This window comes from Myripristis murdjan, chromosome 8 (assembly GCF_902150065.1).
Source record: "Myripristis murdjan chromosome 8, fMyrMur1.1, whole genome shotgun sequence".
Taxonomy (NCBI): domain Eukaryota; kingdom Metazoa; phylum Chordata; class Actinopteri; order Holocentriformes; family Holocentridae; genus Myripristis; species Myripristis murdjan.
The window spans coordinates 502341-529638 of record NC_043987.1 but is presented as its reverse complement, the minus strand read 5'-3'; the positions used below and the strand labels follow the sequence as shown (position 1 = coordinate 529638).

The 27298-nt window shown below is 41.0% G+C and overlaps 1 protein-coding gene across 5 annotated transcripts in view; it reads left to right on the top strand.

Moving 5' to 3' along the window:
* The window catches only part of pigq (phosphatidylinositol glycan anchor biosynthesis, class Q), a 66537-nt gene that overhangs the window by 13958 nt on the left and 25281 nt on the right, over positions 1–27298 (top strand). For all 5 annotated transcript variants that reach the window (XM_030057061.1, XM_030057057.1, XM_030057056.1 and 2 more), the window contains exons 5-11: positions 8878–9074; positions 9987–10118; positions 14629–14749; positions 16726–16852; positions 17373–17526; positions 24519–24630; positions 26811–26891. In XM_030057061.1, the coding sequence (XP_029912921.1) occupies positions 8878–9074; positions 9987–10118; positions 14629–14749; positions 16726–16852; positions 17373–17526; positions 24519–24630; positions 26811–26891 (924 nt within the window). The remainder of the gene's footprint in view (positions 1–8877; positions 9075–9986; positions 10119–14628; positions 14750–16725; positions 16853–17372; positions 17527–24518; positions 24631–26810; positions 26892–27298) is intronic.

The window sequence follows — 27298 nt, the reverse complement described above, 5'->3', positions numbered from 1 at the left end:
CAGCAATTACAGCCTCAAATCTTTTTGGGTATAAAGCAACAAGCTTTGCACACCTGGATTGGGGGATTTTCTGCCATTCTTCTTTGCAAATCCTCTCAAGGTCGGTCAGGTTGGATGGGGACTGTCGGTGGACATTTTCAGGTTTCTCCAGAGATGTTGGATAGGATTAAAGTCAGTGTTCTGGCTGGGCCACTCTAGGACATTCACAGAGTTGTCCCTAAGCCACTCCTGTGTTGTCTTGGCTGTGTGCTTAGGATCATTGTCATGTTGGAAGGTGAACCTTCAGCCCAGTCTGAGGTCCTGAGCGCTGTGGAACAGGTTTTCATTGAGGATATCTATACTTTGCTCCATTCAGCTTTCCCTCAACCCTGACCAGTCTCCCAGTCCCTGCAGCCCCACAGCATGATGCTGCCACCACCATGCTTCACTGTTGGGATGGTATTGGGCAGCTGATGAGCACTGCCTGGTTTCCTCCAGACATAATGTTTGGAATTGAGGCCACACACTCGATCTTGGTTTCATCAGACCAGAGAATCTTGTTTCTCACAGTTTGAGAGTCCTTTAGGTGCTTTTTTGCAAACTCCAAGTGGGCTTTCATGTGTTTTGCACTGAGGAGAGGCTTCCGTCTAGCCACTCTGCCATACAGCCCAAATCGGTGGAGGGTCGTGGCGATGGTTGTCCTTCTGGAACTTTGTCCCATCTCCTCACAGGATCTCTGGAGCTCAGTCAGACTGACCATCGGGTTCTTGGTAAGCTTTCTTACTAAGGCCCTTATCCCCCGATTGCTCAGTTTGGCCGGGCGACCAGCTCTTGGAAGAGTCCTGGTTGTCCCAAACTTCTTCCATTTGAGAATTATGGAGGCCACTGTGCTCTTAGGAACCTTCAGTGAAGCAGAAATTTTTTTGTAGCCCTCCCCAGATCTGTGCCTTGCAACAATCCTGTCTCTGAGCTCTGCAGGCACTTCCTTTGACCTCATGGTTTGGTTTTTGCTCTGATATGCATTGTCAGCCATGAGGCCTTCTATAGAGAGGTGTGTGCCTTTCCAAATCACGTCCAATCAATTTAAGTTAGCACAGGTGGACTCTAATCAGTGTGTAGAAACTTCTCAGCAACGTTCAAGAGAAATGGGAGGCACCTGAGCTAAATTTCAAGTGTTGTCGCAAAGGGTCTGGATATTGATGTTAATGTGATATTTCAGTTATTCCTTTTTAATACATTTGCAAACATTTATAAAATTCGGTTTTCACTTTGTTATTATAGGGTACTAGGTGTAGATTAATGAGAGAAAAAATGAATTTAAAAGACTGTAGCATCAGGCTGCAACATAACAAAAGTGAAAAAAGTGAAGGGGGTCTGAATACTTTCTGAATGCACTGTATATATACAGTCATGCCCAAAAATATTGGCACATCTGCACTTCTGTCAGATAATCCACCACTTCTCCCTGAAACAACACATAAAAGCAGAGGGAAAAAATAAATCTGGTATCACACAGAACTCAAAAAATGGACTGGACAAAATTATTGGCACCTTTTCAAAATTGTAAGAAATAATTGGATTTCAAGCATGTGATGCTCCTTGGCACCTTGGCACCTGGCAATATAGAAATCACACCTCCAACCTGTTTAAATGGAGACAATTTGACTTGGCCTTTGTGTTACGTGTCTGTGTGTACCACGCAAAGCACAGAGAAAAGGAAGAAGAACAACAAATTGTCCAAGCATTTGAGAAACAAAATTCTGGAAAACCATGGACAGTCTCAAAGATACAAGTCCATCTCCAGAGCTCTTGATGTTCCTGTGTCCTGAAATCTGAAATCATGAAATCATGAAATCTGAAGGCTACCAAAGAATTTGGGAGTGCAGTGTAGGGCCCAGTGTCAGAAAGCTGGGTCTTTGTCAGTTCAGTTCAATTCAATGTTATTTGTATAGTGTCAAATCATAGAAAAAGTTATTTCAAGGTGTTTTACAGAAACCCAACAGATATTGGCCAAATCCATGGCGACAGTAGCGAGGAAAAAAACCTCGACCGGAAGGGTTGAGAGAGAGAGAGAGAGAGAGATTGCAGGACATAGAACGATGCAAGTTCCAACATAGGGTTGTATAGTAATACAATGGTGATAATAGCAGTAATGACAATAGTAAGAGTGTAGCAACAACAATAGAATCGCAATAATAGTAGTAGTAGTCGGAACAATGATAGGTGTGATGACTGAATAATACTAATAATTGGAGTAGTAATGATATGACTGATGACAGCTAAAATACATATGGTAAAAGTGGGTGTTGATCAGGATCATGGGGGGGCAGCAGGTGGTTTGCCATCACAGATGCAGACTCTACATCCCCAGAGGCATGGATGGAATATGGATAGGAAGGAGAAAGGAGAGGGTGCAGAAAGAGAGCCCAGTGCATCATGGGAGGGCCCCTGGCAACCTAGGCCTATAGCAGCATAACTGTGGGACAGTCCTGATTATAAGCTTTATCAAAAAGGAAGATTTTAAGCCTACTCTTAAAAGAAGAGAGGGTGTCTGCATCTCAAACCCAAGTTGGAAGATGGTTCCACAGAAGAGGAGCCTGATAGCTGAAGGCTCTTCCTCTCATTGTACTTTTGGATACTCTAGGGACCACAGGTAAACCTGCATTTTGGCAGCGCAGTGCTCTAGTGGGGTGGTAGGGCACTATGAGCTCATTAAGATAAGATGGTGCCTGACCATTAAGGGCTTTGTAAGTGAAGAGGAGGATTTTAAATTCGATTCTGAATTTTACAGGGAGCCAGTGCAGGGAAGCTAATATGGGAGTAGTATGATCTGTCTTCTTAGTTCTAGTTAATACTCATGCAGCAGCATTTTGAATCAACTGGATAGTCTTGAGAGACCAGGACAGTCTGAGAGTAAGGAGTTGCAGTAATCCAGCCTAGAAGTAATAAATGCATGGACTGGTTTCTCTGCATCTTTTTGGGAAAGGAAGGGCCTCATTTTTGCAATATTGCATTTGTGGAAAAAGGCAGACTTAGAAGTTTGTTTAATGTGGGAGTTAAATGACATATCCTGGTCAAATATAACTCCAAATTTCCTTGTGGTAGTGCTGGAGGCCAGTGTGATACAATCTAAGGTAACTGTATGATTAGATAATGCATTTCTAAGGTTTAGGGGCTATTATAAGAACTTCAGTTTGTCTGAATTTAGTTGTAGAAAATTGCAGGTCATCCAGCTCTTTATGTCCTGAAGACATGCTTGAAGTTTGGCTAACTGATTGATTTTATCTGGTTTCAGTGATAGATATAATTGAGTATCATTGGCATAACAATGAAGTATGGAGTGTTTCCTGATAATATTACTTAAAGGGAGCATGTACAAGATGAACAGTAAAGGTCCAAGCACAGAACCTTGTGGAACTCCACGTATAACTTCCATGCACATGGGGGATTCATCATTAACATGAACAAATTGAAAGCAATCTGATAGACAGGACTTTTAGTTTAAAGCAGTTCCTTTAATGCCAGTGAAATGTTCGTCTCCGTAATAAGATCACATGGTCAATAGTGTCGAATGCAACACTAAGATCTAGTAGGACAAGTACAGAAAGAAATCTTTTGTCTGAAGCAATAAGGAGGTCATTACTAACTTTACCAGTGCTGTCTCTGTGCTGTGATGCGGTCTAAATCCTGATTGAAAATCTTCAAATAGACCATTGCTATGAAGAAAGTCACACAACTGCTTGGCAACTAGTTTCTCAAGGACCGTTGAGAGAAAGGGAAGGTTAGAAATCGGTCTGTAGTTAGCTAAAACACAGATCTAGGGTTGATTTTTTTTTTTTAAGAAGAGGTTTAATCACAGCTAGTTTAAAGGAGCATGGTACATTGCCTGTTAATAAAGACAGATTGATCACATTAAGTAGGGACATGCCAACAGAGGGTAAAATTTCCTTAAGAAACCTAGTTGGGATGGGGTCTAGGAGACAGGCAGATGGTTTAGTTACAGGTAGATGGTTTAGATCATCAGGTCTTCTAGCAGGACAAGATCTAAATCCCATACAACACCTGAGGAGACATCTCAAAACAGCAGTTGGAAGAAGGCACCCTTCAAATCTGAGTGACCTGGAGCAGGTGGCAAAAGAAAAGAAGAAAGAGAAAATAGAAGACATTCCAGTAGAGAGGTGTAATAAACTCATAAATGATTACAGAAAGCGATTGATTTCAGTTTTTTTTCCAAAGGGTGTGCTACCAAATATTAATTTGAGGGTGTCTGTAATTTTGTCCAGTCCATTTTTTTGATTTAATGAATGAATGGAAAGATATCTGATTAGACTTCATTTCTCTGATTTTTGTGTTGTTCTAGTGCAAACAAAAGAAATTAACATGTGAATACCAAAACATTTTTAATTGCAACTATTTTCTGGGAGAAGTGGCACATTATCTGAAATAACTACAGGAGTGCCAGTATTTTTGGTTATTATTTTTTTTTTAGGGTCCGGGCAGCCTAAGCTGCCAGGACACTATTGTATTCCCAGGAATTCTTTCTTTCTTTCTTTCTTTCTTTCTTTCTTTCTTTCTTTCTTTCTTCTTCCGAGGAAATCATACTTTCCATGGATGAAGACTCACCAAACTTTGCACAAAGGTCCAGTCCCATGCCAGATTACCTCAGCTGCAAACTCAAGCCAATAGTCCTGATGGTGGCGCTATAGCAAGCCTCTAAAGTTCAAAACTTTGAAAATTCATAACAAATCCACTATGCATGCTACAGCTTTGCAACTTTCATCAAACTGTAGCCAATACTGAAGAAACTTTTGTACACTTAAACCTATTAAAAATTATAAAGTTCATCACTCTGTTTTTTTCAAAAACTGTAAAACTTCTTAAACCTATTTCCTCCCACAATTTTTGCTCAATTGACACCAAACTTGCTACAGAGCATCTTCAGACTGTTCTACACAAACGTTGTTTCTCAGATTTTTGATTTATCAAAAATTGAGCCTACAGTGCATCAAAATGTTTGACTGGGAACGCTACTGTAAACATATACCTGCAAATTCCTGCTAAATAAATCTTCAATGTTCATGAAAAAAAATTGTCAAAATTCTAGAGTCATGGTAGATGATGTGTGGCAAATTTCAGAATTTTATCTCAAAAACTAAATTTTTGACAGCATTTTGAATTTTGCTCCCATGTGAACAATTGGAGTCAAAGCAAGAGTGGCATTTTTAAACATCAGTTTTTCACTTATGAAGCAAATCAATCATTGTTAAAAACAAATGATCAACATCTCCATGCTGTCTAGATGCAATATGTGTATTTTCAGATTTTTGTCATAATAACTGAATTTTTGACAGCTGTTTAAAATCTGCCTCTCCATGGCTTCTGTCCTGCACGTCAGTGATTGGCTCAGTCAGTTTGTGAAGCTACATGTGAAGTTTTAGCTCAGTGAGATAGAGACCAGTCCTCAGTGTCGAAGATTGTGAGTTCAAGCCTCAGCTTGTGCAACATTCCCATGTGCGAAAACTCACCAAACAGTGAATTAAAAGGTGACTATATATATAGTAACCTTGAATTAAAAGGTTACTATATAACAGTGAATTAAAAGGTTACTATATCTATATCTCTATATCTATATCTAGATCTAGATCTAGATGTATCTATATCTATGTATATATATTTATCTATATATACAGTACAGGCCAAAAGTTTGGACACACCTCATTCAATGTGTTTTCTTTATTTTCATGACTATTTACACTGTAGATTCTAACTGAAGGAATCAAAACTATGAATGAACACGTGGAGTTATGTACTTAACAAAAAAAGGTGAAATAACTGAAAACATGTTTTATATTCTAGTTTCTTCAAAATAGCCATCCTTTGCTCTGATTACTGCTTTGCACACTCTTGGCATTCTCTCGATGAGCTTCAAGAGGTAGTCACCTGAAATGGTTTTCACTTCACAGGTGTGCCTTATCAGGGTTAATTAGTGGAATTTCTTGCTTTATCAATGGGGTTGGGACCATCAGTTGTGTTGTGCAGAAGTCAGGTTACTACACAGCCGACAGCCCTATTGGACAACTGTTAAAATTCATATTATGGCAAGAACCAATCAGCTAACTAAAGAAAAACGAGTGGCCATCATTACTTTAAGAAATGAAGGTCAGTCAGTCCGGAAAATTGCAAAAACTTTAAATGTGTCCCCAAGTGGAGTCGCAAAAACCATCAAGCGCTACAACAAAACTGGCACACATGAGGACCAACCCAGGAAAGGGAGACCAAGAGTCACCTCTGCTTCTGAGGAAGTTCATCCGAGTCACCAGCCTCAGAAATGGCAAGTTAACAGCAGCTCAGATCAGAGACCAGATAAATGCCACACAGAGTTCTAGCAGCAGACCCATCTCTAGAACAACTGGTAAGAGGAGACTGCGAATCAGGCCTTCAGGGTTAAATAGCTGCTAGGAAACCACTGCTAAGGAGAGGCAACAAGTAGAAGAGATTTGTTTGGGCCAAGAAACACAAGGAATGGACATTAGACCAGTGGAAATCTGTGCTTTGGTCTGATGAGTCCAAATTTGAGATCTTTGGTTCCAACCGCCATGTCTTTGTGAGACACAGAAAAGGTGAACGGATGGATTCCACATGCCTGGTTCCAACTGTGAAGCATGGAGGAGGAGGTGTGATGGTGTGGGGGTGTTTTGCTGGTGACACTGTTGGGGATTTATTCAAAATTGAAGGCACACTGAACCAGCATGGCTACCACAGCATCCTGCAGCGACATGCCATCCCATCCGGTTTGCGTTTAGTTGGACGATCATTTATTTTTCAACAGGACAATGACCCCACACACACCTCCAGGCTGTGTAAGGGCTATTTGACCAAGAAGGAGAGTGATGGAGTGCTGCGGCAGATGACCTGGCCTCCACATTCACCGGACCTGAACCCAATCCAGATGGTTTGGGGTGAGCTGGACCGCAGAGTGAAGGCAAAGGGGCCAACAAGTGCTAAACACCTCTGGGAACTCCTTCAAGACTGTTGGAAAACCATTTCAGGTGACTACCTCTTGAAGCTTATCGAGAGAATGCCAAGAGTGTGCAAAGCAGTAATCAGAGCAAAGGGTGGCTATTTTGAAGAAACTAGAATATAAAACATGTTTTCAGTTATTTCACCTTTTTTTGTTAAGTACATAACTCCACATGTGTTCATTCATAGTTTTGATTCCTTCAGTTAGAATCTACAATGTAAATAGTCATGAAAATAAAGAAAACGCATTGAATTAGAAGGTGTGTCCAAACTTTTGGCCTGTACTGTATATATATAGATATCTATATATAGAGATATAGATATCTATATCTCTATATCTATATATCTATCTATATATAGAGATATAGATATAGATATCTATATCTCTATGTATAGATAGATATATAGATGTAGATATAGATAGATAGATAGATAGATAGATAGATAGATATACATACATCTATATATCAATATATAGATACATCTATCTATATCTATAGATCTATCTATCTATATCTATAGATCTTTCTATCTATCTATCTATCTATAGATAGATAGATAGATAGATAGCATAGATCTGATGTTAGTTGGTCCTAACCCATCTATATAGATAGATAGATAGATAGATAGATAGATCTATATCTATATATTTAGATCTAGATCTAGATATAGATGTATCTATTTTGGGAAAGTAGATACAGATATAGATATATAAATATAGATATAGTAACCTTTTAATCAATTTAATTTAATAACCATTTATTCCAATTAACGCATGGAATGCAATGGAATTATTCCAATTCCATTTATTCTAATTAGCGCATATCAAATCAGATAATGTGTGATATGCATGTGTAAACAGAATAATTCAAAGAACTTGTAACTGACTTTTTTTTCTTTTCTTTGTGTGTGTAATCAACTTCTGAATTTTTATAGTGATATCTGAAAGTAAAATTTTGAACCCCTTTCACCTGTGTCTTAAAAAGGGCGTTTTTTTGGTATTATATGGTCATATATAGGTGATTTTCAAAACTTTCCACCAATGGGATTCCTTGGGACTTTTTTTCTCTCACTCGGGACATACTGAGGATACAAAATCAGTTGAGTTTGCTTCTCTTTCAATTTGTCCTAGGATTTTTCATAAAATGACTGGACTATTTTAGCTTCAAAAAATAAACTGGTGCAAAAGGTGTGAAATCTCTTCTTATCTTGTTTTCTGATGTCCTGCTTTTTTTTTTTTTTTTTTTTTTTTAGTTTTGAACATCAAAATGTCAAAGTTCAGAATTAAACTACATAATAGCCCTTGGCAAGAAGGTGCAGCTGCACCCACTCTAATTCTATTGTAGCATGTGGTGGAACACAAGCATTCCAAGTGATTTTAAAGGAAAAATCCCCCCTGAGATCCCCTGACATTGTTCAATATCATCGGCTTGTGATGTTCAGTACACCCTGGGTGTGTGGTATTTTACATTTTTTGACTCTATTGTTGTACACCAACTTTTCTCCAACATTCCAGTACCCCTCAACTTCTACTTCTTGTGCAATTACCCGTGTCCTACATTTCATTTAACTCTGGATATAGAGTGTTTTGTCATGACAGGAACAATAGGCATAATATGCATTCCACTGTCCAAACATTAAAGGGATAGTTCGCCCATTTTGAGAAATGTGATATTATTTCACCCCTAACCCTAACCCAAATTAAACGTGTCATTTCTTACTTTTCCTCCAATGGTTTTACATTGCTGGTCCAGGCCCAAGTGGTGTTGATTTTGTTTTCTGGAAAGCCCTTTTAGACTGTAACTGGGATCAAGGGCCCTAAATAAACATGAACTTGAACTTACAATTTTTCAATCATACATGTTGTTCCTGGTCCAGATGTTCCAGACAGTGGCCCACAGCGAGCCTCTGTTCTTCCTGGACAGATATGACGATGGGCCACTTAAGTCCACCCACTGGCAGTCAGAGGGGCGAGAAGCCAGCATCATAGTGGAGCTGCTGAAACAGGCGTCTGTCCCGCTGTGCCTGCTTGTCAGCTGGCTGCTCTCTGTGTGGACGTGGATCTGTAATCTATGGTGAGATGAAGAAACCAGGCACCTCATCATGGGAACACACAGCACACAATTTTGTTGTGAAGTTGTATAGTTGTATAGTTGACTTGTATAGTTGTTTGAAGGCCTGTATGTTTTGATTGAAACTGCTGGAACAAAATACTCTTTGCCAGTATTGTCAAATATGGTATTTTTTGTTTGATTTTATTCCCAGAGTTTTTTCTTGTTAGGGTGGAAAAGCTTCTGAAACAGCACTTAGACACGAAACCATTCAGTCACGGTTCTGAATTATAAATCATTACCACAGTTTATTTGTAATTGCCCCTCTGGAACTCAGGAGCCCAGATTTGGGGCTTTATTTTGACAAGATTTTGTTAACCCTGTCCACAAAATTCCCCATTATAGTTTTTTTTTTTTTTTTTTTCAAAATCTCAAAAAAAGTTGCAATTTTTTTGCAATTTTGGAAAACCAACAAACTCACAGTCAAGAATATATATGAATAAACAACAAAGTGATTAAAAAAAAACATCATCCTAAAATGATGTGAATTTTGCCGTTAAGCTCCTTGTTAGAGAACAGCAACTTGTGCAAAAAGTACTGAAACATTGAACAGTTGGATATGTGCATTCAAAAGTTTACAGAAGGTCACATTAAGTTCACCTGTAAAGGTTATAATGCATTATAGGTTCATCCTGAAATTTCACCCGAAAGCCGAATATCCCTAACTTTTTGTGAGTAGTGTATAACAACAATGTGGATGTGTGTGTGTGTTTATTAATATATACACTTTTTTCACTTTTGTTATGTTGCAGCCAGATACTATATATAAAGAAAATGTGTGTGTGTGTGTGTGTGTGTGTGTGTGTGTGTGTGTGTGTGTGTATAGACAAGGACTAATACCAATACTAATACCATGGATTGTCTTTGATGTGACAGGATCTTCAGTGTTTACCCGGTGCGTTTTCTGTCCACTAAGCTGTCCACCTGCATCCAGCTCAGCTACAGGACAGAGCACATGACCACACTCAGCTCACCCAACCCTGCGGCTACACACACACACTTCATGAGGTAAGAGTGGAACAACCAGGCTAGAAACAGTAATACTGTCCCATGTACCCAATATACACAATATATACAATATTGCTGTTTAAATCTGTATTTTTCCTGCTATCAATGGGGTGGTGGTGGGAGGGTAATATCAAATAATCAAACTTTTGAAAATGGGTGAACTAACTCCTAAAGACATTGTTTTCTCTCTGATGATTTTAATTTGCCTACCAGTTGTGTGTCACCATAGCTTGCCAATACTGAAGGTAATATTAAAATAATGTTTCAACAAATAATACCATGCATAGAAAGTAATAATGAACTTTGAACTTGTTCACACCAACACTAGTAAGACACATTTTCCTTCCACCATTAGAGTCTCATATTGTGCTAAATCTTGCGTCATTAAGTTATCAACATCAGGACAGCTTGATCTGCCAGTCCTTTATGTTTTTATCTGTGCTTGTGTATGTGTGTATGTATGTATTCACGCTGTTAGTGTTTCACGCTGTATCGATACTACAAAAGTGCTCCAATACTCTGTTGTCAAAAACGATACAATACTCATATTGAGTTGCGTTCGTGCTACAATGAAGTTGTGTATGTATGTATGTGTGTACATATGTTTTTTTGCGCTCTACTCTCTTTCCTTGCTCCCTGAATCCCTCTGGGGCAGTGTGTGTGTGTGTGTGTGTACACGTGCTCTCTCTTCTCTGTCACTCTCTTGTGGCCTAGGAGCACAGCAAGCAGCGCAAGTTTTTTTTCCCCTCATATGCACGCTGCATCTTTCAGCACGGTATAGCCACGAGAGATGGCAGCAAGTACAAGTGCTCTGGTCGACCGTCCAAAGCTTATAGATAAAGCTGACGCTCACAGTGAAATATGGCATTATTTTGCTTATTTAGCTGACAGTGAGGGCAAGCCCACAGACATCACTAAGCTCATCTGTAAAAGATGCTACACACCTATACAGACGAAGGGAGCCAACACGACCAACTTGGCTAAGCATCTTGCCGACAGACATGAAGACTTGTTCAAAGAATTCAAAGAGCGACAGGCCGAGGAGGAGGCGCAGACGGCGAAGAGAGCGGAGGCAGAAACGAGGCTGCAGAGCGGGCCTGCTAGCCAGGCTACGGAAGCAACCCTTCAGACCGGCGCTTCCAAGCATCTTCCTAACCAACGCCAGATCTGTTGTCCACAAGGCAGATGAGCTGGAGCTCCTGATGACGGAAAATTACCCTACTCGGGACTGCTGCGTCATCACGGAAACCTGGCTTCACAAGCTCATCCCGGACGGGGCAGTGCAGCTACCAGGCCGGGTCATGCATCGCTCTGAAAGGACTAGCAGGTCTGGCAAGATCAGAGGAGGAGGACTCTGCACCTACATTCATCAGATTTGGTGTACAAACAGCTGAGTTATAAACACTCACTGTTGTCCTGAACTCGAGGCCATGACTGTGTAGGCCTTTTTACCTGCCGAGAGAGCTAACAGCGGTGCTTGCCACTGTGGTGTATATACCCCCTGACGCTAATGCTAGCCTAGCTCTCTCTCTGCTCCATGATATGATATGCAGACAGCAGAAAGCCCATCCTGAGGGGGCATTTATTGTGGCTGGAGACTTCAATCAGGCCTGTTTAAAGACTGTTACCCAAGTTTGTGCAATATGTACAAGGTCCCACCAGAGGCAAAAACACACTCGACCGGGTCTATTCAAATCTGAAAGAGGCATACAGAATAATACCCCTATCCCACCTGGGCCTTTCAGACCACATCTCAGTGCATAGTGTCCCAGCCTATAAACCCCTCAGGAGGAGAATTAAACCAGTCAGAAGGACTGTGAAAACCTGGCCAGAAGGAGCACTCAGCCAACTGCAGGACTGCTTTGACAACACTGAATGGTCTGTTTTTGATTGCCAGGAGTTAAATGAATACACTGAAACTGTTTTGTTTTATATTAAGATCTGCACTGACAATGTCACAGTGGACAAACAGATCAGGGTGTTTAACAACCGAAAACCCTGGATGACAGTGGGAGTGTGGTCTCTGCTGAGGGCCCGATACTCTGCCTTTAAAGCTGGTGACCAGGACGCTTACACCGCAGCCAGAGCTAACCTAAAGCGGGGCATTAAAGCAGCTAAAGAGGACTATAAAAGGAAGGTGGAACACCAGCTGGCTGACAGCAACCCAAGGCAGATGTGGCAGGGTCTACAACATCTGACCAACTACAAGGGCAGGATGTCTGAGGCAGGCAGTGCAGATGCCTCACTGGCAGAGGAACTAAATCTCTTTTTCACCTGCTTTGAAGCGAAGGGATCTCATTCTGCCCCCGTGTCCCCTTGGCCCTCGGACAACCTGCTTGAGGTACATGAACATCAGATGAGGGGTCTTCTGAAATCTGTGAACCCTCATAAAGCAGCAGGGCTGGATGGAGTATTGGGGAAAGTACTGAGGGCCTGTGCAGATCAACTGTCAGGGGTCCTGACGAGGATTATTAACACCTCCCTGAAACAGGCCACCGTCCCACCCTGCCTGAAAGCAACCACCATTATACCTGTCCCCACGAAGCCCTCAATAAGCAGCATAAATGACTACAGGCCGGTGGCACTAACCTCTGTGGTCATGATGTGCTTCGAGAGGCTGGTCCTACGTCACCTCATGTCCCACCTACCTGAGAACTTTGACCAACATCAATTTGCCTACAAGGCAAACAGGTCAACAGCTGATGCCGTTGCCACTGTCCTCCACGCTGCTGCAAGCCACACAGAAAAACAGGGGAACTATGTCCGGATGCTTTTTGTAGATTTCAGTTCAGCATTTAACACCATCCAGCCGAACATCCATATCAAAAAGCTGACCGACCTGGACTTCCCACCCATCACCTGTGCCTGGATAAACAACTTCCTGACAGACCACCCACAGCACATCCTCCACTCGAACACTCAAGGCTCTCCTCAAGGCTGCATGCTCAATCCCTTCCTGTTCACGCTGTACACGCATGACTGCGCCCCCCTCCACCACTCAAACATCATTGTCAAGTTCGCTGACGACACCACGGTGGTGGGTCTCATCTCCGGTGGCGATGAGACGGTGTACAGAGAGGAGGTCCAGAGACTGGTCTCGTGGTGTTCAGCGAACAACCTCTTGCTGAACACCAGCAAAACCAAGGAGATGGTGATGGACTGGAGGAAGAGGAGAGCAGACCACGCCCCCCTGCGGATTAATGATACCTGTGTGGACAGGGTGTCGTCCTTCAGGTTTCTTGGTGTGCATGTGGCTGATGGCCTGACCTGGCACACCAACACAGCGGCGGTGGTCAGCAAAGCCCGGCAGAGACGACATTTCTTAATAATAATAATAATAATACATTTTATTTATAAGCGCCTTTCACAAACACTCAAGGACACTTTACAAAATTTCTTGAGAATGCTCAGGAAGTGTCACCTGCAGGAGAACCTGATGGAGAGGTTTTATCGCTCCACAGTGGAGAGTGTACTGACATGTGCCATTACAGTCTGGTATGCCGGCCTCACTGTAAAGGACAGGACAGCCTTGCAGAGGGTCATAAAGCTGGCACAAAAGATCATCAGTCGCCCCCTGCCCTCTCTGGAGGACATTGCAGACTCCCGGGGACTGACCAGGGTAAAGAAAATCCTCCAGGACCCCACCCACCCTGGTCACAGCCTCTTTGAACTGCTGCCCTCCGGCAGAAGGTACAGGGCCTTCAGGCAACGCACCAACAGACTCAGGAACACTTTTTATCCCTGGGTCATCAGGCTCCTAAATAATAACTTGTGCAATATATGAGGGATGTGTGCAGAGAGTGAGTCTGCTGTATTTTTATTAGTGTGCTGTATTTTATTGCTTTTATACTGTTGGCTTTTACACATGTTGTCATTGTTTTTATATTTATTGCTACTCTTTGCACTTTGATAAGGACATCCTGAACCAATCTCGTTGTAACTTGGGTACAATGACAATAAAGCTATTTGAATTTGAATTTGTTAGCGAATGTGATACATAACATAATCATGCCCACATTAGCAATAACTAGGAAGCAAATGCAACAACACCAATGGCGAATGAGACTCCCTAAAAACTTGGTATTCCGCCTGGTATTCTTTAATTTGTTTAGTTTTTGAACATGGCTATAAAGCTCAGCAGCAGAGCAGCTGCAACAGAGTAATTTTGTTCACGTTAAACCATGTTCTATAGCTATATAGCACAGCAGGTGTGACAAAACATTTTATTTATTTTTATTTTTTATGGTTAAACGGTTGCAGATGAACACTCAGAGATCAGTACACCTTACATTGTAAAATATATTCTGTAATTAATAATAAAAAAGCAAAACATTTAAAGTTCCATGTTCTGTCATCTATTATTCCATTACTTTTCCTTATGTTTTAAATTTTCGCCATGGTATCGTTTCAGTATCGGTATCGAGATATTTTAGGCAGGTATCGTATCAAAGTCATAATTTTGGTATCGTGACAACACTAGTGTGTGTGTGTGTGTGTGTGTTTCTGGTAGGAAGGCCAACATCTTGGTGTCATTCATGGTGGATGTGGCTCTCGGCATGCTGCTCATCTCCTGGCTCTACAGGGACAATCGTATCACTGTTGTGGCTAACACACTGGTGCCTGCGGCTGATGTAAGTCTGTGTGTGTGTGTGTGTGTGTGTGTGTGTGTGTGTCTGTTAGGGTTTAGCAAACCCTAACCCTATCCAAATTTTATTACCGTAAGAACATCCCCAAATAATATTGGGGTAAGTGGGATCACCGACCAATTTTAAAAACAATGTTTTAATGAGAATTTAAATGCTGAATGTATGAGTTATGTATATGAATGAATGCATGAGAATGTATATAATGCTATTTTCTGCCACCACAAAGTGGTGGTCACGTCACGCCACACTTCACTGGACATTCACTGTGCTAAGGTACAGCAGTCTACACACAGAAAATGCTTGTTCTGCTCACCAATTCTGTTCTTTGTCTCATCAGCGCCCCAAATGAACAACAGTGTGACTATCCCTTACCTCACCTTCCTTCAGGACTGTTACAAGGGATATTTCTTTTGTAGTGGTGATTCATCCCCTGCACTTAATAATGTTGTTACATGGAAAACAGAATGGAAAAATCACAATATCTATCCCCATTTTGCCTAGGTAAACCTAGCAGCTGTTTGTAGGCTCGTTTATCCAACTCACATATGTTAGGCTTGGGCCTACCACAAGACATCGTGCTAGTGTTGCATTTCCAGGCTATCAACGCATTCAACATGTCATTGGATACAAACCCAAAATGCTGCCAAACTGCAGCAATGCTGCAATATTTTTTGCTCTTGTTGTTATTGTTTTTTTGTTTTTTTTTTAACACTGTAGATGGTTAAATATGCATCCAAAACAATGCCAACTCTTGTACTTGTCCTGCCCTTTTCCTGCTATTCTCTTGGGGTTCCATGTCTCCTGATTTCCTCCCACAGTTTGATGAATTAAAAAATCTGTCTATCCACAATGTTTTGTTTGAAATAGCACTACTGGTGTTTCTGAACAGTCAACAAAAGACTTACAGTCTAAAATACGGTCTACATGGTTTCTTTGTTGACAGGTCTCCAAATTACCTCCATCTCCACTGAAAACAGTTTTCTGTCAAAGGCAAAACAGTGGAATTGTGGTTATGACTTAGTCTGGCCATGAGAACCATGCAGATTTAACCATTAAATTATGTACGTATTCCACACATTTGACTGTTGTGTTTAAACTGAGAGCTGAAAGAGAGGAATACAAAGAGAGGGACAAAGAGAGAGAGATTGACTCACTTGTGACTGGCGAGGAGAAAAATGCTTCTGGTGAGGACAGCCAAGCTCCTGCTTACATGTAAATTTATGCTTCGCAGCACATCCAGTCTCAACCGAGTGTATTGGGGTGTGTACACCAAATCTGGCGAAATTTTTCAGTTGGACACATTCTATTCAGTCTACGCAGAGCTTGGGATATGGCTGTGTGATGCATGCTGGTTACATCGGTTTGCATGGACATGAGCTGCCGCAGAATCAGGAGGAGCATATTTTTGTGCGGTTTTCTCTTTGAGGCGAACCAGTAATCTTCCAGAGTGTAGGAGGCAGTGTCTGCACTACATGGTTGAATTTCATTGTTTACCCAGAGAAATCCAGGCATCCACCTAGTTGTGTGCAACAGTTCAGATGTGTGTGATCAGGTGAAAGCCCACCCCATGGGACCCTTACGAAGTGGCATGTTTATAGTTGTTATGTCACTTTGGCCATGCGGACCCTTAAGACCCTTGCATTGCATCAAGCTTTAAACAACCTTACATTGTGGCGAGTGGATGGATCAGTTGTTCTGTATTTGAATAAATCCCTGTCCTGACCTGATGTCTTTTTTTTCTAAAGATAATTTTTTTTTGGCATTTCTGCTTTATTTCAAAGTTACAGTAGAGAGATAGGAAAGGCAGGAAGAGAGAGGGGATGACATGCAACTAATGGCCTGGGATCGGAGTCGAACCCAGACCACTGCTGTCAGGACTCAGCCTTGATATGTGGTGCGCACTCTACCAGGTGAACTACTGGGATGCCAAACTTACCTTATATCTTGTGATTCTTGTGCAGCATGTGGCTAAAGAGCTGGATAAGCTGCTACAGTGGTTGATGGGAGCTCCAGCAGGGCTGAAAATGAACCGTGCTCTGGACCAGGTCCTTGGCCGCTTCTTCCTCTACCACATTCACCTCTGGATCAGTAAGTCCCAGCACAGCACACACACAAAACCACAGAACTTGAATGGAGTTGAAAGGTTGTTGCTCTGTTTGCTGTGGTCATTTGGCTGGTATAGAATAAGATGGCTACTACAGTTGTGTACTATGGTAACTAACAAGTTTGATTCAGACTTTTGTCTCTTAAATTTCTTCTACAGTCTCACATTTGTTACAATCAAAACCACTGTTGTTGCTTCCATAAATATAAAACACATTGCCCTCTACACTCACAGATTTTTCGAAGGTTAAAGTTAAGGTTAAAGATTACTGTTGACAGACAGTTAAACCCGCTTTTTCTGAGGATTGATTTAAACCTTAATTTACTTCAGGACTAACATAAATCTTAGACCTGAAAATCAGATCATTTAAATCTAGATTAAGATAAATCTATAGCACTATTTCACTCCGTGACCCTGAAAGTGGAGTAATTCCAGTTTAAAAGGGCATTTTAATCTGTTACTATGTGACTATATGGGAAGCCACCCCATTGTCTTCTTGTCCAGGCTACATCCATCTGATGTCTCCCTTCATTGAGAGGATCCTGTGGTATGGAGGCCTGTCAGCTTGCCTGGGCCTGACTTTTGCCCTCTCTCTGCTCTCCGACATGGTGGCCCTACTCACCTTCCACATCTACTGCTTTTACGTCTACGGAGCCAGGTGAGGGCTCAGCATGGATCAGTGGTGGAAAAAGTGCACAACCCTATTACTTGAGTCAAATACAGGTCAAATGTTAGTCCACTACAAGTGAAAGTTGCTCATTCTAAATTTTACTTGAGCTAAAGTACTGGAGTAGGTATGTCATGATTATTTGATTTCACGAATATCCGTGATTTAAAACACTACGGTTAATTATTCGTGAAGGTTCCTAAACACTGTCACTTTCCTAAGATCACGCCAGACGCGGAACCATAGGCAGCGCAAGTGGCACGGAACCAAAACAACTGCGAACTGCGAAAAAAAAAATCTGGGTTCGCCCAGATTTATCTAACAGACATTTCTCTGGATCCAATAGAAGTGCAGCTTTCGTTCTCAACCACACTAACATAGGCCTACTAGCCAATCAGAAGTAGGGCGGGGGCGGGACTTGGTTGTTGACAATCAGGCGCTCCATGTGCTGTCGAAAGTGAGCCTCGTTAGCCTTCAGTGACGCACATAGACATATACTGGTATGTCTATGGTGACGCACTGCAACCCACAGGATGGCCTGCAGGTTCATGAAGCCTGGGGAAGACAGCAAACATGTCTCTTAAACCGATGATGTCGGAGCCGACAAGATTCGGCATGCCTACTCTACATATCTTTATCTCCTAGACCGTTTATGACGTAGGCCTACAGAAACTTAAAAAAAACGTCGGAAACCATAGAAACGGAGGTTTGCGCCTATATACAGTACCATTACGGTAACTCCGTAGAACTACTGACACTTGGACCGTGCAATCACAGAAGCACTCACTCATTGCACAATTCTACAACCATAAAAAGCATGTAACATTGTAATTTATTTTCACTGTTACAATGTTATTTATGTTTCAAAGGGCAGCTAAATATTATTGTTGTTATGTTGGCATGGAAATAAATGAAATGTGAATATCTATAAGGAGTGTTCATGTGATTTTATACATTTATAGTGTGAAATTAATAAATATATAATAATCGTACAATCGTGATTATTTCTCTGACAATAATCGTACCAAGAAAATCTATAATCTATACTGCAGTACTTGCTTTTGACAATACTTAAGTAAAGAGCGTATTCTTTTTTGTTGTAAAAACACTGCTGTATCATTTTCATGATGCATTAACAGAAGCTCATAACTCTCTAAATCCACCTAATAAATATACTGATTCTTGTAGAACCAAGCACTATGCTACACAAAACCAAATTTCATCATAGAAATGCAATCAAATCCAAGTGAATGAACAAAAAGGCAAGACTATCTTGTTATTCATTTATTTAATTTATATAACCCCTCTCCAGCCACACACAAAACAGCATTGCAATGTTCTGATACAGTATGCGCGTGGGTAGATGGGTCACATTTGGTATTGCTGTAGATGCTGGTTCCAGAGGTGGGGAAATGACCAAATACCTCTATCGATAGAGGAGATGTCTACTGGTGCTTTCACTAAATATTTGCACAATGAGGTTGATTAACTGGCAGCAAGAACAAAAACTAAGTGGGTAAAGACAAATAATAGAACAGCTAGAACAATCTGGTGCATCACTTTACTGTAATCTCAGATCATATTTAGTCTCACATCATGACAAGTGTATATTTCCCAGCCCTGTTTGAGTGTGAATTTAGCCATCTAAAATGTGAGACACTATCTAGTCTCAACACAGTATCGATATGCTGCCCAGTCAAGACAAGCTCAATAAAACAAAAAAAGACAATAGTCATGCCACATCTTAAAATTACAATATATTAAAATGTGACACGGTATCTTGTCATATCACAATATCAATATATTTTCTAACCCCTTACTGGCCCAACAACACCACTTTCAGTGAAGCAAACCTAGTATTGTATTAACTCACAACAAAACAAAGATTTTGAATAAGGAACTACAGTATTTTTGCTTATTTTGGGGTAACAACCACTAACCCTTTAATGGTGAAAAAAAGTTCACCTTGTTTACACAGTTTGTTGGAAATAACTTTCAACTGTACTGTGGACTGTACTATCCTCTTCAAACAAATGAGGTGAAACATGACTTTGATCAGCCTCATCAAACTTGTGCTTCATCCATGAGTTCATCTGGTCCACCTGCTGTCGCCATTATCACCACCCATGTTTGCGCGCTTACTTGCTTAGCTGGATCACGCATTTCATCTTTGATATCAAACCCAGTGGAGAATGGCTACAGTGATTGGTTTTTCTCCTGTGAGTAACGTGGCGAACTGCATTTTAGGGGGGACAAATCAACAGCTGACTTTAAAGCTTGGCTTAAAAGTAATGAGTAATGACAAATGTAGGGGAGTCAAAAGTACAGTATTTGTCTTTGAAATGTAGTGGAGTGAAAGTCATAACATTCCAAAAAAAACTAAGGAAAAAAATTCAAATAAAGTACAGATACTAAAAAAAGTACAATATTCAAGTAATTGCACTTTGTTACTGTCTATTATTGGCATGAATCCACCTTCTAACATGTACCATTTTCTTGGGCTTCATATTTGAAAATGTTCTATAATAGGTATTGTACTCTTTGGGCAAATTTAATCGTAGGCAGCTGGACTTGTATTTGTCTTAGTTAGTTCATATGCATCCGTCTTTCTAGTCCACACTAGTCTGACAAAGACAGTAGGGTGTGTTCATGAAGGCACTGGTTTCACTTGACCATTGTTGTGGTCTGGTGAAGCAACAGTCGTCAGAGTCAGGTGAAACCCTGGTGAACGACAATCGTTGAGAGTCGTCTGAGGTTAATTTGTTGAACCTCCTGGGTACTGATGAAAGGGCAACATTATAAATCGGACATAGGTGGTGCCGCAGTTCTGATAACTCCCAGTTTGTGCTCCAGTGGATGGTGTGAGTCAAAAAGAAGGTATTGGTCTGTGTGAGTGGGTTTCCTGTATAGCCCAATGTGGGGGCTCCCCTCCTCATCAAAGTGCACATCACAATCCAAAAACGGTAAGTGGTTGTCTTTAACATCTTCTCTAGTGAACTTGATATTTTTGTCCACTGAGTTGATGTGATCAGTGAAAGCCTGTACATCTTTGGTTTTGATCTTCACCGTCTCACCTAACCATTCAAGAAAGAAAAGCCGTGGTATCTCTGAGCAAGGATAAAAACATCACTATCCTTCCAGCTGACAAAGGGCGATGCATGGTAATTCTAAAAACAGGTGACTACTACTTCAAAGTTCAGGTTGACCCAGGAGGATCAACAAATTAACCTCAGACGACTCTCAACGATTGTTGTTCACCAGGGTTTCACCTGACTCTGACGACTGTCGTTCACCAGACCACAACAATGGTCAAGTGAAACCAGTGCCTTCATGAACACACCCACAGGCATTTTTGGTAAACACTCCCACAGAGGTTAAATACCTGGACCTTACTCCACTGTCTTGGTCAGACTAGTGTGGACTAGAAAGACCGATGTGCATGAACGGATGAAGCCCCTTGGGTAAGAGGCGAAACGTCTTCCTAAGACAAATATAAGTCCAGTTGCCTACGATTCAATTTGCCCAAAGAGAACGATGACCTGGGTGAATGAGAATATCCATAGACAGGTATTGTATTTTGATTTACATGATGGCTGATATGAAAAACACTCTGCCTCTCTATTTGAAAGACCGTGTAACAGATGTGAGTGTGCTAGCCAACATTTTCCCAAATTTCATTCATTCATTCCAGCGATTACATTTTCAGTTTTATTAAAATTCCTGTGAAAGGCTTCCTTTAGACGCCTTTTAATAGCATTTAAACACAAGAAATCTAATTAATCCAGCATCACTTTTAAATAATTAATCTCAGTTAATTCATTTTTTTCTATAGCTCTACGTAGATACCGTATTTCACCAATTAATCGCCCAGGCGTTTAATATGCCAAATCAACTTGGACCCCGAGCGTTTAAAAGAACCAGGAGGCTATTCGCTGCAGGCCTTTATTTATTTTTGCACAGACCTGCACCAGGCCATTATCGTAATGACAGTTACCGTCCAACATATTTATAGTCGGGCAATTTAAGATTACGGTGCACCCTTTTTTTCTAACGTTAGCTGGCACTCTTATTTTGACAGAAAACGGAAGTGCCGCACAGTTATTGTGCGGCTAACTGTTAACTGCTGCAAAAATAAGGTGAGTAGCCTTATTTTGGGTTACCTCATTATGATGCAAATAATCACCCCGGCGGTTATTCGGGTGGGCGTTTAATATGCAAAATGGGTGCAGACCCCAGGTGTTTATAAGAACCCGGAGGCTATTTGCGGCCGGGCAATTAATTGGTGAAATATGGTAGATGAATAGATAGATAGATAGATAGATAGATAGATAGATAGACAGATAGATGAAGATATAAACATTGATAGATATTCATATTTTTTCAAATGTATTTTTTGTTTGTTTTTCATTTTAATTTTGTTTTATTTAAAAGTCACTGCTTTAGTCCATGATTTTAATTTTTGAAAAAAATTGAAAAAGAAAAAAAAAAAAAGTGATTTATGCAGTGTTTCATGCTTGTTTAGATGAGAGGCTGCTGTTTTGTTCTCATCGGCACAAATAGGGATTTTTTCTCAGAAGGTGGTGTGAATGGGGGAAAGGCATGAACCACCTGGTAAAGGTTCCCTCTGTGCCCTCTCTGTTTCGGGTATTACTTTTATTAGCATCTCTAACCACCAGGGGACAGTCTGTCCCAGATGTTTTCTCCTCTGTTGAAGGGTCTTGTTTTAGAATTCCTCATTCATTACTTAGCAACTCACTATAACCGTGACCCTTAATCTTTATCCTCTTGTGGTGCAGTGTGTTTTTGTGGTCTACATTTAACCAATTAAATGTTATCTAACCAGGAAGCAGCAATATTAATAAACTTTGTTTACATTATAGCATTTGCTGGAAATGGTGGAAGAAACTGTCACTGGAATCTAAGACATATTTAACATCCAGCCCTTGAATAAGCTACATGAAATCTTTACCACTTATAGATAAAATTCCTTCTACATGGTGCGCTTAAACTGTCACGTGTCTTGGTTTGAGGCTTAACAAGTCTGATCACAGTAACACACAGACAATCTGAGCAAAAGTCACTTTATTTCTATTGATGGCAGACATCCTGAGGCTGCCACTCCCAAGAGTATGAGTCGGTGTTCGCAAAAAGGGGCAGAGGGGCCGTTCTGGCTAAGTTGAGCAGCTGCACTCTCTGGTTGAACAGCTGCACTCTCTGCTTGAGCCATGGGCCAGAACTGTCCAACAACTCCAGTTTGTAGCTGCATCATGGTAGTTATAACATACTGTATATTGGGGGATCAAATATTCTGAAAATGCTGCCCCAGGGTTCTGGGTCCTAATGAACCCCCTTATCAATTGTCAAGATAAACTTTACTTGAGGTTTCCAAATTGAAAGCAAAAGTTTTGCTTGTTCGGCTGACCATTGCACACTCATCATCTCCATTTTCCCTGTAGAATAACACGTCTACTCTTGTTGTTATCATGATTCTCACTTCAGGTCCTACCAATTTTTGGGCTCCAGTTGCAAACCAGATTTTCAGGTCGTGAAAACGGTTTATTTTCCGTCAAAATGTTTAGAACAGTTCAAAATAAGGTTTGCGAACCAGAACTGAATCAGTTCCTTGTTGGTCAAAAAAGGCCCACATGTGTAATAGGCTGCTTTTGTTGTTGGTTATTTCTATACATAACCAACCAATTGAGCTGTTAAGCAATCCATCACCTCTGTTCTGGTCTGAAGCCAGCTGTCAAAGCCAAAGCACTGCTTGGTGATCACAGTTTACATGTCATAGCTTGTGCAAGTACAGTATGTTCCTCCAAGCAGAACTACATACATCTCCACAGTTTTATAATGGCCATCTAAAACAGCTCTTAACTATATGTGCCTTCTATGGCTTCTGTTCATTCACTTCGTTGGACAGAGTGAATAATGGATTGAGGCTCCTGGAGAGGCTGTGGTGATGTCAGGCTCAACATTGTGAAGCTGGCTGTAATAATAGTCAAGGATGTCAGAGATTGACTAAATTATGTATCTGTTCTAAAAATAGCTTAGTTCCCCTTGGCCATGGTACATAATGACATATTACCCACTTTCCCTGTTACGTATTTATACTCGAAAAGCATTTGGTGTGTGTGTGTGTGTGTGTGTGTGTGTGTATGTGTGTGTCTGTCACTGTGTGTGAAGACGTGTCTCAGAGTAACTTCAATTCATCTGTATGCCTGTACCTAAAAATACTTCATGGGACTGTTAGAGATTGTAGCTCACTGTTGTCACCATGCTCTGTTTGTGATGATGCGTAGTATGCCTGAGTTGTATATTTTTCAAACCTTTATGTGAGTCTGTAGTTTCTATACTTTCTTCCTGCCTGGCCTGTTTCGTGAGTACAGTATCATTATGATATATTAACTACTCCTAAAAAAAAAAAACACCTTTCCATCATCCTTCCCTCTTTAGTTTTCCTCCTCTCTTTTGCTGCTTCATTGGTGCATAACCATTGGTGGTTTAATTTGTGAATTTATGAAACAAAAAACATTACCTTGAATAAAAAGCATGAAAAGTAAGAACTGACAAAAGGTAACTATTCATTTATTAATTTTCTAAACTGCTTATCCTAAGTGGGGTTGCAGGTGCTGGAGCCTATACCAGTTCTCATTGGGCAGAAGGCAGGGTTGCCAGTCCAAACAAAAACTTTCACACCCTAAGGGCAATTTAATATCTCCAGTTTACCTGGCCTGCATGTCTTTTGACTGCACTTGGTAAACCCACACAGACATGGGGAGAACATGCAAACTATACACAGAAAGGACCTGGCTGGCCAGGAGTCAAAACCAGGACCTTCTTGCTGTGAGGCAACAGCACTAACCACCATTCCACTTCGTCAACTATGTGATGCTGAAATGGAAAATCTTGAGAATTGAGTCTTTGTAGTTTCATGTGGATTGTGGATGCTATCACCTCTCTCTGTATCTCTGTTTCTTTATTAGGTTGTACTGTCTGAAGATCTATGGGCTTTCTTCTCTTTGGAGGCTCTTCAGAGGGAAGAAGTGGAATGTGCTGAGGCAGAGGGTGGACTCCTGCTCCTATGACCTGGACCAGGTAACCCCACAATTCACACATGCACACACACACACACACACACACAAACATAGGCCAACGAGAGAGACATCTCTCCCTGCACTTCACCTGTTTTGTGTATTCTCAGATGGTAGAAGCCCTCCTGTGGCTTCTACCATCTGAGAATACACTGGTGAGCAGCTGCAGGTCCAGACATGTACAGACATGGAGCAGGAGGGCAGGTTACCAGTGAGGTTTGCTGAACAACATCTCAGGGTAGAGACATCAGTGAGTTGCCTGAGGCCATACAGCAGTGGAGCAGGAAACTACTGGTTCTCTCACAACAGATGTACAGTTACATTGTTTTGTCTCTCTGACACTAACACTCAGCAGTTAATCTGTGCTGTAAGCAATGTGATTAGAACTTTCTTGTTAGGCTGTAATCACATTCTCCCCACTGCCTGCCCCTTTTCTAGGTTGTTTTCAATAATTTGGCTGCAGCAGGCAGACATATCCCTCAAACGCTAATTAGATTGATGCATTTCTTGCACCCATTGCAGTGCAACCCATTGCATATAAACAACTTTAAAAAAAGACATTATAAATAAAAAACAACTCCATTTACATTCGACCTCTCAAGACCGCACAAGAAGGTGTTAAATAAAACACTTATTTCTTGTGTTTTGTGATGGATACAACAGACTTTAACAGCAGGCTGACTGGACTGGATGCAGTTTTGAAAGGGATAGTACAGTCATTTTGTAAATGTGATGTTATTTCACATCCCCCCTAGCTGTTGCATAGGACAGTAGTGGTGCTGTCTTTCTCTCATTGTTACTGAGTGCTGGATACCTGCTGGATGCTCCAAATTCTAACTGTTAGCCTCCTGCCATTAATATGTCCCCTTTTCTGGATAACCATCTTAAAAATAACCCCCTTAATCCACTCAAAAACGGTTTAACATCATAAGTAATAAGTGTCACTTTCTGAAACTGAAATGCACCTACTACTACTGAGTGCACTCAGACAGTAGTTAGCCTAAATTAATGTTTAGAACTACATTTTTTCTGCTATCAAAACCTGCAAAAATTCAGTAACTTCTGCATTTCCTGTATCACTCTGTGCCAGTGTAGCAGTAGCCACCACAGAGACAAAAGTTGATCGCTTAAGTTTGCTATCATTTGTTGTCTTCATTTAACACATAAATGCATGTCAGAGGAGAAAAATAGACTTCAGCACACATTTCATGTACCTTTCAGGCACCTGCCAGCCACCATTGTAACTGAAGATCAGCACAGAGAGCTTATACCACTCAAGAAAATACATTTCGGACTGTAAACAATTTTGCTACACATCATCAAGCTCAAACTTTGTTTATTTAACAATGAGTGGATTAAGGCGGTTATTTTTAAAAATGCTGGGGAGGGAAGGAAGCTAACGGTTAGCCTTTGTGGCATCTAGCCAGTATCCAGCACGCTGAGAGGAAGATAGAACCACTACTGTCCTACAGTGCCTTACAACTGTAAGTGAAATTGTCGAAGTAGTGGGACACAGGAAATGGACAATGTTTCTGTGAAGGAATTTTCCCTTCCAGATATGATCCATAGGTACTGCCTTAAGCAGTCAGGGTCATGCTCTGTAGCTGTAGGTCACATTTAGGTCTGTCTCTTCCATCACACTCTTTGACAACATCAGCTAGCATGTCATTTATTGTTATGTGATCACATGTTGCCACTCAGTAAAATGGCGGTGAGCTATGCAATACCAAATGCTTTTGTACCAAGTTACCCGTAATGCAGTGCAACGTATAAAGTTAGTGACATATTTAACGGTACCACAAATGACTGGCTATGGTGAATTGTGTCCATAAGTCCTTTATGTGTCTGCTACACACCTCCCCTCAGAATTCAGTAGGGATATTGTGTATGTTGGCCAATCCGGTGGATGTGACGCATAATGGGCTGTTGAAGGGGTCCAAGGGGAGCATCAGGGCAGGCCAGGGAGCAGCGAGCTCCTTATCAGATTGATATAAAACAATTTACAATTTTTCAAAATGGGTGAACTATCCCTTTAACAACCAAGTCAGGTGAAAGACAACCAGTGCAGTTAGTGCAGACTAACTGCATCATATCTACGTATCTTATCATGTCACTGGAACTGAACTACTTTGTGGTTCATAGAGATGTAGACATGTACTGAAGTCAGCTATGTGTCTGTTCCAGCTCTTTATAGGAACACTGCTCTTCACCATCCTGCTGTTCTTGCTGCCCACCACAGCTCTCTACTACCTGGTCTTCACTCTGGTAAGAGCAAATCTGGAGTCTGGAGATGTAATAGTTTGCAAAAAGCAAACTATTACAGTGTCAATGTCTCAAACAAAACATAAATATCACAGTATAATCAGCTTATTTTTTGTGCACAGTTCTGACTATATAATGAAGAACCCAGCATGAATGTGGTGATACAAAACCTTTGAAAAACATTTGTTCTCACTACTTCCACTCCCTCTCTTCATTCACTGTGAAGCTTGCTTGACCACCACTGTTGTCTCCTTCTCACTATCTTTGCATACTACTGGGCCTGTCAGCCTAATATGTTTTATCCTATTGTGGCTGTGTTTGCTCCAATCACAGGTGAATAAACCCAAAATGTATTTTTTGGACAAGTTTACACTGACAGAGAAAGTCAACAGAGCACAGAGTAGACCATG